This window comes from Ctenopharyngodon idella, chromosome 10 (genome assembly GCF_019924925.1).
Source record: "Ctenopharyngodon idella isolate HZGC_01 chromosome 10, HZGC01, whole genome shotgun sequence".
NCBI lineage: Eukaryota > Metazoa > Chordata > Actinopteri > Cypriniformes > Xenocyprididae > Ctenopharyngodon > Ctenopharyngodon idella.
In genome coordinates this window covers 13,001,114-13,013,273 of record NC_067229.1, presented here as the reverse complement: position 1 = coordinate 13,013,273, position 12,160 = coordinate 13,001,114, and the positions used below count along the sequence as shown (strand labels likewise).

Here is a 12,160-nt window from a genome sequence, read left to right as displayed (position 1 = left end):
AGGGGCAAGTTGGACCAAGGGAGGGAGAGAGAGCCGGTGCACTAGCCAACAAGCTAAAAGTTGGATACGTAGGAAGTGAGAAAGGAAGTGCTATAATTTCTGAGTCATCTCTTTATGTTAACTTTTTTTTTTGGAGGTGGGGGCGGTCCTTCGCTCTAATAGAAGTGGTGGCGCGGATTATTTATGACGAGCAGTAAAGCCGGCTGCATTTGCATGGCTAATAGTAGGATGTGAAGTAATTTGTGTGAGAGCTAACCTGGGCACTGGGCTGCAGTAACTCAGCCGGCCCTCGACGCACACACACATACACACAAACGCGCCCTCGCGCAGAGAGCGGCCGGCCCTGCTGCTGCAGTTTGGGTAGAAAAATGACCACACTGCAGTCTGTCTGACTGGAATGGAAATCAATCATAAAGGTAATCCGCAGTCTCTACCTCTTAAAGGCTTTATCAAGTGCTTTCGCTTGGAGGATTCCAAATGAAGCCTGTGGCTATCAGGCCGGCATTGATCTCTCTCTCTCGTCTCTCCTTTCCCTTCTGTTCTCTCTCACTCTCTGATCTTTACTGCTTTACCTTTCAAGTTGCTGGGCGCAAAGTACATTAGCAAAATGTTTCAATCTATTCTATTTACTTAGTGCAGAGGAATGGCAGTGCAGTGTGTGGCTTTACTTAGCTATGCATCGGGGACAAATAAAATCGGCCACACAAGTTCGCTAAACCTGACAAAAACTCCCTTGGGGGATTTCCACAAAGGTAATTTTATCATTTATGATAAAATTATGGTTATTTTTAATTTTGTTACATGACAGAAAAAGGAAATCTTAATATAAAAATATTTTTAAAATTACATACAAATTTGAATTAATTAAATATCTCTAATATTTACAAATACGGTACAGATATATCATGCATCCCTGCTTAAACATGTAGTAAGTTTTGTAGATAGCAAGGTAAAAGTGTAGTAAAAGAGAACCAGGCAAAAGGTTTCAGACTGATGGCCGGCAAGTTACAGGAAGTTTGTTGTTGGGACAGCAAAGTGACCGAGTCTACTGGACGTGGCAGAGGTTTTTTGGTGTAGTCTCTTGTCTCAAGGGTTGAAAATCCCTCTTAACATACACACACAAACAGACATACTCCTCCCCTCCAGCCAAACACTGGCCGCTAAAGCATCTACAAAAGCTGGGGAGGCTATTCATTTGAAAAGAGCAGGGGGAGGAGGAAGAGAAAGAGAGAGAAAAAAAAAAAAATCGGCTTTTGTTCAGGCCGGATTTTCAAATTGAAGCATTTGACAACAAAGGCAGTAGCAATCAACTTCAAAAACCCTGGACGTCTGTTCACCCCGTCTTGCCTCCGCCTTACTCCTCATCGCTTTATTGAGCGAGAGGACTGTGGCGTGATGGGATCTCATCTAGAGCTGGTCTGAAGTTGGTGAGCTTTGACAGGTCTTCAGTGGGGTTTTCTGCTGGATCAGCTCCTGTGTGGTTATAGACCTACAGCATAGGTTCAGAGTTCTCAGTCTGGAGAAGAAGGTTCGCATGGGGCCAGACCTTACGCGTTCATCGTAAAGTTTCCCATCAAATCAAATGAGGAGAGAAGGCAGAAGGAACCTTGCTGGTGGAGTCTGTAGGTCGGTGTCAAGTTGAGAGAGGTTAAGAAGTAGAAGAGAATGTAGTCCTGGACTCAGCATATTACTACTCCTGTTAAAAACACTGTGAAGAACAGGACTAATAATCAGCAGGTTGCTCGACTGACACCTGCAACGAGTGAGCTATGTGCTATGATCATTGTGCACTACATGTCACTTAAAGTACATCAATGATCATCTTTATCCTTAACTTTATTAACGTGAAAATGTAGGACATCTCGCGGCAAGTTAGCGTTTATAAGATTCAATCCCTGTGTGTGTATTTCGTTGCAGATGGCACTGCCCACTGGCAGGCTTTGGCCCAGTGTTGGCACAGTGCTGACAAGACTGGTGGGCGTATCCCCACCGGTGCTGCTCGGCAGTGTCTCTGCCGCGGCGGCCCCTCTCCTACTCCATAATTCATCTGCTCCCCCTGTTCGGTCATATGGCTTAATGGTGCGTGCCAGCGCCCGGCCTTCACCCAGGGATTTCCAGGTGTCCCTGCCCCTGGACCACACTGCCTTGTTGCTTGCCAACATTTCTGCGAGGCTCTTGCAGGCGCACTAATAACAATAACCTCATCCTAATCCTGTATCCTCTCCTGTCTCTTTCTGTAGCCCTCGCAATCTCCTCTGGAGAGGCTCTGAGTGGGCGGCAGCAACAGTAAAACTGGCTCACATACAAGTCCTCTTGCTCACCTGAGCTTGATGGTGTGCCAAGCTGTGAAGTGACAGTGTCTGACTTCATACAGAGGCCAGCTGTAGCGAAAAAACAAACTCTAGGTAATAGAGGCTCTTCCTGGGAACGTTTAAGAACACAGACACTGTAAGACTCAAGAAGGTAGAAGGGAATAGCTGATGAAGGAGGAGCAGAGGGAGGGAGGAGGATATGGAAAGGTGGACCCAATCTCCGAAATTACCCCAGCTTGATATCGACTGGCCAATTATGTGGAGTTCCATTTACAAAAACGTAGCTGTAGCGGCTAACTTTATGGAGACTTTCATTTCGCTCTCCCCTACTCCCGACCGCCCCTCCTTCTCTCTCTCGTTCCCTTCCTCTCCTTTTTTGTGTGGTGCTTTAATAGGATATTGATCGACAGAAGCAGATTCGATTGGGCTGCCACTGAATTGTGTAATGGGTGCACAAAGCCAAGGTCATAGTGTATAGTCAGGGAAGAGCTAAGGCAGACCGTTGTCCATTCAATATCACGACCTTTCATCTTCCGAACGGGCACGAGCCTGCACTCAACCCCTTCCCCATTCGCTTAAATAAATCTGCCAGACGCTCCCACACAGAAGCCCCGACGGAACTCCTCTGGGCAATTCACAGGCCACTTCAGTACACCTCTTCTACCCATCTTCCAATCTGGTGCACTTACCCTATTCACTTCAATCAACAGCATCATCTCGGTGCCTTCCACAAAAAGCTACCAAAGTCATGAGTGTGCATGCATACAGCACTTTAATTCACAGCCACTCCATCGGGAGCAATCCTGTTAGAGGACTTATGCTAACTGTGGGCTTTGCTGACTGCTGAACTTCTTAGATGGTATTGCCCATTAAAGAAGGAAAGAGGTTGATGCAGGAGGGTGAGACAGTCAACTCTCCCGCCATTCAGCAGAGGGTGAACATGAGGTGGAGTTTTCAAGAATTTCTGCTGAGGTGATTTGTGGACTGTTGTGAATTACTGCAAAATTCAGAATTGAAGAACTGCTCCCTTTTGATTCACGAGTGTGAATTTGAACGAATGGGCCATGGCCCAAAGAAACTTGAATTGGAATTATAATAGAAATTATAGGAAGGGGGGTTTACAGAACTGAACGAAATTCAACAAAAGTAATGCATTCTGGGAAATGCATATCTATCTATCTATCTATCTATCTATCATCTATCTATCTATCTTCAAGGTTTCAAATGTTTTTTTAAAAATTCAAACAAGCAAACATTCAAAGTTTTTGTTGACAACTTTTGTGGGCCAGGGTGGAAGAATTTCCCAGAATGCATTACCTGTGTTGAATTTCTTTGAATAGCACTTCACTAAATTCTTCTTCCTGTGGGACTCAAGTGTAATATGCTCTTTAGACCCACATTGGCAACCCCCTGCCGACTAAAAGCCACTGGACTGTGGAGAGGAGAGTAGAATAAAGAGAATTATGGGAAAAAGAGAGCAGAACACTTTGATTTGAATTGAACATCCAGCATATGCCACCCAGCATTTGCTTTTCTTCTCAGTGTGTCACAGATGTTAGGATAAAAGCCAATCTCTCTGCAGAGCTGGATCAATTATGCATATTCCTTAATCTTGTTACCATCATACGCCAGGAGTTCTGATGCAGCACAGTACTGGCTGAGTTTTAATATCTGTCTTCCTCTCTCTCCCGATACCCTTCATCGTTTTCCACATCCATCACATCCTTTTGCACCACCTCACACATGCATGCTGGACTCACAATGACCCCTGCATTTCCTTCCTCCCGTCTGCTGTCACGCCGCCAGAATGTGGTGGCACCCAAATGTTTGTTTTCTCCAGACGCTGTCTTTGCGTTGGCAGGCACTTTGAGGGTTTTTGAAGGCAGACTGTGAGGTGAGACCACGGTGGGCTCTTTGCCCGGGCCCCATGACACCCTCTTCTTCTCTCCTTCGCCCGGGATTAGGTCACGAAGGAGTGTGATCAATGCACCTTTGATCAGAAGGCTCCAGCGAGTGCTGACAGGCGCTTTGGATCGGCTATTGTTAGCGGGTATCGACAGGCACGTATGGATCGTGCTGCGCTCTGTCACTCTCCACCGTGGACGTCTGCAATTTTTAAAGGTCACGTTTTCTACTCCCTTCCCATCCTCCCTCCTTGCTACATGCCTCCTCGGGAAAATCTGCTTTCCTTCTTCTGCAATTTGTCTTAATCACTCTATCAATCTGGGAATTACTTTCTCGCTCTACTTGTTTGTTTTCTCAAGTTGTGAAAATACTTGCCTTCTCGCTTTCTTCACTTTACTAAAATATATAACATCTGAAAAACTGCATCCTCATAACTGTACAGTTTACTTACGGACAACAAAATCTGAGCTTTAAAAGAGACATTAAAAAGGCTGCACAAAAGAAAAACTTAGTTTGTACTTTAGAGAGTCCAAGTACTGTTGAACCGCACTGCACTGAAGCACTTTCAGCTGACTGCTGCATTTCGCTGGTGTTTCGATTTCTAATGAGTGGAGGGATAGTGGATTCAGCCCATTGTTCAGAAAACAGCAGTGAGAAACCGGAGAAGCTTTCCTCCAGCACACTGGTTAATCACTAGCCTCATCCTACCTTTGGACTGAATTTAAGGTGTTTGAACAAGGGTGCTTCAGATGTTGTGGTTTTAATCTGCTGCTGGTCTCATGTACAGGAGAAACAGGTCTAAGAGAACCTCACATCCCTAAAAATGCCAAGCTGAAGGTTTATTTCTTATGAACTTACCTAACTTGGCATGTTTTTATGTTCATGAAAACTCAATCAATTGAGATTTTAATGCTAAAAGTGAAATTATAACAGTTTAACTTGTTTTTCAATATAAATATCAGAAAATCTTGATATATATATGATACATTTATGAGATGCAACACATTTATTTTATGTATTTTGGATTTTTTTTTTTTTTTTTTAATAAGTGTAATAGTGTAATAACTGACTGAATAACTTTTGTAACTATATTTGTAATGTATATTTTATTTATAAAGTGCAGTGTTATTTTATATTTGATTACAGTTTCTGTGCGATTGCTAATTTGTTTATTTGTTCTTTTCTAATTACTGAGTGTTTACTTGTCTTTAATAATGCTTGAAATTTATATTATTTATGCTAGTTGTTTTTACTATGGTATTTTTAAACTATAGGCAAGAGTTCCTGGTGCAAGTGTTCTTTAGCCTGTTGATTTTTGTTCAGCTACAATGAAATATTTTGCAATAAGACTTAATTTCAATAAATATGAATGATATATTTTTTACCTTATTGGAATTGAAATTAGGAATCGATAAGAATCGGAATCGATAAGCAGAATTGGAATCATTAAAATTCAATCAACCTAACTGACCCATATTTTGTCTTTTTAAATTTTGTTTATAGGTAAAAAAAAAAACAAATAAAGCTCTGCAGTAAGACAAAATACACTCATATTGATATTGTATCTTATGTAGGGTTGCTTCTCAAGTAAATTTATCTTGTTTTAAGGACTTTCAGATATTTTAACTGATAGATAAGACAAAAATAGGATTTTTTTTTCAGTGGACAGGAAATTGAGGAGATCTTACTCTGTGAGACTCGCACGAGCTCAGAGACGGTGAAGACACCTGATGTGACGAAACTGTCCTGGAAGCCAAGGTGCCCTAGGAGACAAAATGAAAGAGGAGGAAAAACTGTTATCGGAATGAACATGACAAAATACAGGAAAGATAACCTTACTGTCAATAACACACTCACACACACACAGTCCCAGTGGGGAAGGGAATAGGGAGTGTTTAGAGTGACACAGAGGGTAAAGCACATCTGGATTTGGTCCCATTAGTGTCTGCAGTACAGTGGGGCAGAGGCATGGTGCGATGCAGCACACACACATAAACAGAGATGCATAGGAAGCCCAAGAAATCACGATTATATGATCTTATATGTTTTTACATATGATATGTGGTGGTATTTCAGTCAAACACATTCTTTGTGCGGCAGACAGAAGTCGGTTGCTTCTTTCAGCAGACAGACCACAATTACTGTGTTCATTGTGCTGACTACGCCTGAGCAAGGACCTGCCACACATCTTGCGGGCTGCTGCTCTTCTGGAGGAACCCATATCAGCCTCGGATTCAACCACAGACAACCAGATGACCCTAAATTTCCTACCATTCAACACCACAGAATCAAAAAAAGCAGTCAGTGTGGACTGCATATCCCATAATGACCTGCTCTGACATATTGTGTCAAAAACTGCTGATACTGGCAAGGTTATTCATCAAAAGTTAGACACAAGCTTACAATGCTACATACGGTATGCACTAGATTAGAAGTAACTAGATTGCAATAGAAATGCAGCAGTTGCAGAAGCAAGAACTGTAGGATAAGATGTTAATGTGCAAATACGGAACGTATCTCGGTTTTGGGGTCACGATTCGATACGAGTTTGGTACATTTACATCCCCACCCTCCCCCCCATTTTTCATCACTGGACTGTAGTAGTGTGACTTCCACAACATAAATCGGCACAATACCAGATGATTTTGTCTCATACAGCTGCTCCGTTATTTATGGTCATACAGATAAGAGTGAGACATCATTTGAAATGGTTCCGTTTTATTTGTGTACACTCACAATAAAAACAAACCATTGTACTTTTGTAAAATAAAGAAAAAAACAGGATGCCGCTTTCTGCCATTCTGGTTTCCTTTCCGTGAAGTTTGTGGAGCGCATCATACGTGAAGGGCTATGCCACTGTGAAGGGCTAAACAGTGTCAAAACAGCTAAACAGTGTCCACCAGGCACGATGGACAAAGCTTTTAACTGTTTTATGCAAATCCACATGAATAGGCCCTTCCAATGTTCAGTAGCCTACTGCAATATCCGAGAGCCTCTCCTGTCTCATGATGTTTCTCGTGCGTTTTCAGTCGGCGCAAGCAAGAAATTTTTCTTTCACATGACGCTATGTTCATCGGCATAGTCAAGAACAACTTAAAGAGGTTGCCAACATTTACTAGACTGTGTACTAGCTTTGACTCTCTGAACAGTAAGTTTTTCTTGCTTGTGCCTTGAACGGGCCATTCATGTGGACTTCTACACACTGTCTACACACCCCGTCCACATGCAGCTGAATTTTTGTGACTGCACAGACTGTGCACGTACAAGAGCGCATGTGCAAGTGACTTGAGCACTTGAAAAGTCCACTAGATAGGGCGCATGCGCAGAACGTGACTTTTCACGCTCACGGCCAAAGGAGTATACTGTGAAAGGCTCGCGCGCTCAACTAGGCGTGAGACAGAGCGAAACGTGGAAAATGAAGTATACCTGAGCCTTTACTGCACCAAACTGTAGCAGAGCTCACACTGGGAAACTCCATGGCTATAATGAATATGCCCCCCTTGTATGTATAGAAAGGGGTGACAAGACAAAACTTGAGTGGAAGTAATGTTAGCTATTAAATAACTTCCTCTGCTGCTCGGTGGCTGGCGAGCTATAAAACCAACAATAGAAATAAGTTTAGTCTTGACCGGCTGGATGAGGAGACATATAGCATGTGGACGGGCAGAATAATAAATAATAAAAACAGAGAGAGAGAGAGAGAGAGAGAGAGAGAGAGAGGGAGAGAGAGAAGGAGAGACATAGAGAGAGGGACAGAGGGAGGGGTAATATCTACGGCTCATTGCAAGAGAAAGTGCTGACATGAGCTAAAAGACTGCAGACCCGGAGAGCATTCCTGCACAGATGCCCCTGAGATTGAGAAGAAGTGAGATAGAGTTTGTTCAGGGAGGTATCAGAAGGAGAGGAGACGTATGTTAGAGGACATATGGCAGGAAGTCAAGGTAGATTACAAAACGACAAAGCGACGAGGACAGTGGGCTACAGGGTCGAGAGCGAGAAAGGCAAAAAGTCAAAGTTTCCACACAGCTGTACATACTGTGAAACAACAATAATACAGAGCTGAAGTGAGGCGCACCATTACTTGGAAAATAGAGGGATGACGCAATGGAGCTGAGGAGGGAGAGAGTGAACGAACGAAGGAGCCTTCGTCACTAGAATTCCAGTATAGGGAGCATATGCACCCGGAGTTCACTGAGGGCATTTCCATGAGTGCCTCATATAGGGAGGCAGGGGCGAGGGAAGGGGCAGGGCTTCTATATCTCAACATGGATAATCACTCCCAGCTGTGTCCACTTTAGCGCCGCACACACACATGTAGGGAGGGGCCAGGGCTCGCCTTTCACAGCAGCACCGAGACCTCAACGAGCCTCCAGCGCAGCAACAAGAGCACAGAGTGGAACTACACTGGGCCACAAGGGAAGCAAACCTATACTGTATCTGGGTAATTGACAAAAACAAACTTTTTTTTATTCAACATCAAGATTTTAGGTGATTTGGTCACTACCCCACAACATTTTAATGAACTTTTAGTTTATTTACGGTTTGCAACCCATTTAGATGCAATTTTAAAACATGATATTCGAATGAGACAAAAGTGCGGTGCTTGATTTTATCCATCGAGTATTGATTGGATAATGAAAAGTGTGTTACGTATCAGAATGTAGCCAGACTTGAAAACAATTCGCTAAAACAATTACTAAATTGCTATTTGCTTGGTGATGTCATCAGAGACGGAAAGTCATTGAGAAAGAGGCAGAGCAAGTTATTTCATTCTGATTAAGAATAACGAAGAGTGTTTTTCTCAGAATAACCTGCACTGATCAGGAATGTGATTAAGAAATTAAGAATGAGTAAAACAGGATATTCAATAATAAAAGGGGCGGGGCTTGATTCTATCATTTGGGAATTAATTGGATAGTGAAAAGTGCTCATTACATACCAGAACAGAGCCAGACATGAATGCAAGTTAGCAAAAACAATACCTAAATTGATATTGGTTTACATGACCTAATGGCACGCATGGCCTGGATGTCATCAAAGACAGTCGTTTCAAATCTTTAGCTGGATAATGACATCACTGATTTCTCCAGAGCTGCTTTATAGCTGAATTGAACTCATTTCATAACTGATTAACTTAACAGAGTTATTGAACAGAACTGAATCAACACTGAACTGATTTCACCTGAATGACTGTTTACTATTGTCATTTTAGAGCTGCTTTACAGCAGAATTGAATTCTGTTTGCATCGTTGATTGTTATCACTGTAAAGCTGCTTTGAAACAATCTGTATTGTATAAAGTGCTATATAAATAAAGGTGACTTGACGTGGAGCATTTTACTTATTTCTGATTAAAATTACGGAGTTTTTATTACTCTCAGAATAATAGTCACCGATGTGTATTAAGAAATCAAAAATGAGTAAAACAGGATATTCTGGCATGAGTTGATTATATAGTGAAAAGTGTGCATTACGTACCAAAATGAACCCAGACGTGAATGCGAGTATCTAATAGCACACATGGTCTTGATGATGTCATCAGAGACAGAAAGTCGTTTTAGAGGTAGAGCAAGATATGGTCCCTTAATTATGAATAAAAACAACATAAGAAAAATGGGTAACACTTTACAATAAAGTTCATTAGTTAACATTAGTTAACATGAACTAATAATGAACTGCACTTATACAGCATTTATTAATCTTTGTTAATGTAATTTCAACATTTACCAATACATTATTAAAATCTTGTTAACATTAGTTAATGCAGTGTGAAGTAACATGGACAAACAATTAACAACTGTATTTTCATTAACTAACGTTAATGAAGATTAGTAAATACAGTAACAAATGTATTGCCGATGGTTAGTTCATGTTAGTTAATACATTAACTAATGTTAACAAATGAACCTTATTGTAAAGTGTTACCGAAAAATGTAAAAAAAAATTTAGATGAAGTATCCACTACTTGACATTTATCAACTATCTGTAAACAGGGCCTACGAGAGGCTTTAAACAATTTAACCGTTTTTACTAGCTTTTTTATTTTTTATTAAATGTCCTTCTCACATTCTTTTCCATTTTCTTGATATCTCTGTTATGGATTTCTTACCTCCCCACTCTCTCTCCTGGGTTTGTAAAGGAGAGGATATCCTCTGGCCTTATCTAATAGTCTGTGGATTGTGCAACGGCTGCCCCGTCCCAGAAAGACTGCAGCCCGCTTTGTGAAAGTGCACGTAGCATGGAGCACAAGGGTCAGGGTTTACCAGCAAAAACAAACCATGGAAAAAAATGTTGGTCATGTTTTCCTGCATTGGGGACGAGAAATAGAGGGAGAGGGAGAGGGAGAAATAGAGGTGGTGACAGGGAAAAGGTGGAAGTTTGTGACAGCTTTAGGCTACGTCTGACAGTGTTTAACAGGCACTGAAAGGAGTTATTGGATAGTTCACTGAAAAATAATAATTCATCAATTTGCTCACCCCCATGTTGTTTCAAACCCGTATAACTGTGTTTTTTCTTTGGAACTGAAAATATGATTTTCCTTTCTTCTGTAGCTCTCACATATGGAAAATCATAAATGTGAGTAAATGATGACGATGATGATTTTTGGTGAAATATCTCTTTAAGTGAAAAAAGTTAGAAGTCTTTTACTACAGTTTGGATACTTTGTTTTTAGTTCCAGAAAGTAGGTCAAGCTGCTGATCTGAGACCAGTTTGTGAATTAAAAAGATTGTACTGATTCTCAGATTGTATAGGATGACAGGAATTCTGTATTGGGACTGGCCTATACTGCTTTGGATCAAAACTGGAAATAATCCGAAGATCACGGACGACAGATACAACAGATAGCAGATGGAGCGAGTTTATGCAGGAGAGAAAATATGAAAAAAAGACATTAGTGGAGTGATTATGTGCAGCCTATATCGGCACAACGGGGTGATCTTCAGTTCAACAACGAGAGAGAGAGAGATGAAAAGATAATATCAGCTACATGCAGGATGAGAGAGATGAACACACTCATCTGTCTGTATCCTCTAATCTGAGTAAACAGGGCGACGTTGGTGTCACACACAAGGGCGTGGAAATAATAGCTCAAGCTTCATGGCGCACATCTGCGATAATCTTTAAGTTAGGAGGAAAATATGCCTTATATACAGTGTTATGGGACGCACACATAAAAGATAGAGGGGGGTTGTGGGAGGATAAAGCGGGACTTTTCAACATCATTCTCTGTTTAAACTCAAGCAAACAGGCAACTGTTTCCATTCAATCATCATGTTTATGTTTTCTCAAACTGTAAATCAGTCGACACAGACTTTTTCATTGTCCGCTAATAATTTGTAAACACACACAAAATCAGCGGAATTGCTTCTCTGTGTTTGTTTTAAAAGAGGCCGTTTAGAACAATTCTCCGTCTACACTGGAAAGACGCCACTTTTCGCACAAGTTTACGTGAACACAATCCTCTTAAGAGTAATCACCCACCTCGGGCTTTCACAAACAGACTCACGCTGATCTACTCAGAGGAGAGAGCGAGTCTTGGCATTTTAAACAACATGCAAAAGGTTTGCAAACCAGTTCCCACTATAGCTAAAGTGGCTAACAAGAACTATGAGTAAAACAGGACATACAATGAGGAAAAAAGTGGCGTGGCTTGATTTTATCTATATTTTTATATTTATATATAATTTATTTACATTTTTATTATTTAAATATAAAATTATATGTGTGTATATATATATATATATATATATATATTATTGTACAATAATAAAATATATAAATATATATTATTATTTATATTTATCTATATTTTTTCTATAGTTCCCACTATAGCTTATCTGGCTAACAAGAACTATGAGTAAAACAGGATATTCAATGAGGAAAAAGGGGCAGGGCTTTATTTTTTCAGCCAGAAATCGATTGGACCATAACAGAATGGAGCCA

General features: G+C 41.1%; 1 protein-coding gene across 10 annotated transcripts in view; it reads right to left on the bottom strand.

Moving 5' to 3' along the window:
* nfia (nuclear factor I/A) overlaps positions 1-12,160 on the bottom strand; it is a 167,556-nt gene that overhangs the window by 43,220 nt on the left and 112,176 nt on the right. For all 10 annotated transcript variants that reach the window (XM_051908655.1, XM_051908654.1, XM_051908656.1 and 7 more), the window contains exon 4: positions 5,906-5,980. In XM_051908655.1, the coding sequence (XP_051764615.1) occupies positions 5,906-5,980 (75 nt within the window). The remainder of the gene's footprint in view (positions 1-5,905; positions 5,981-12,160) is intronic.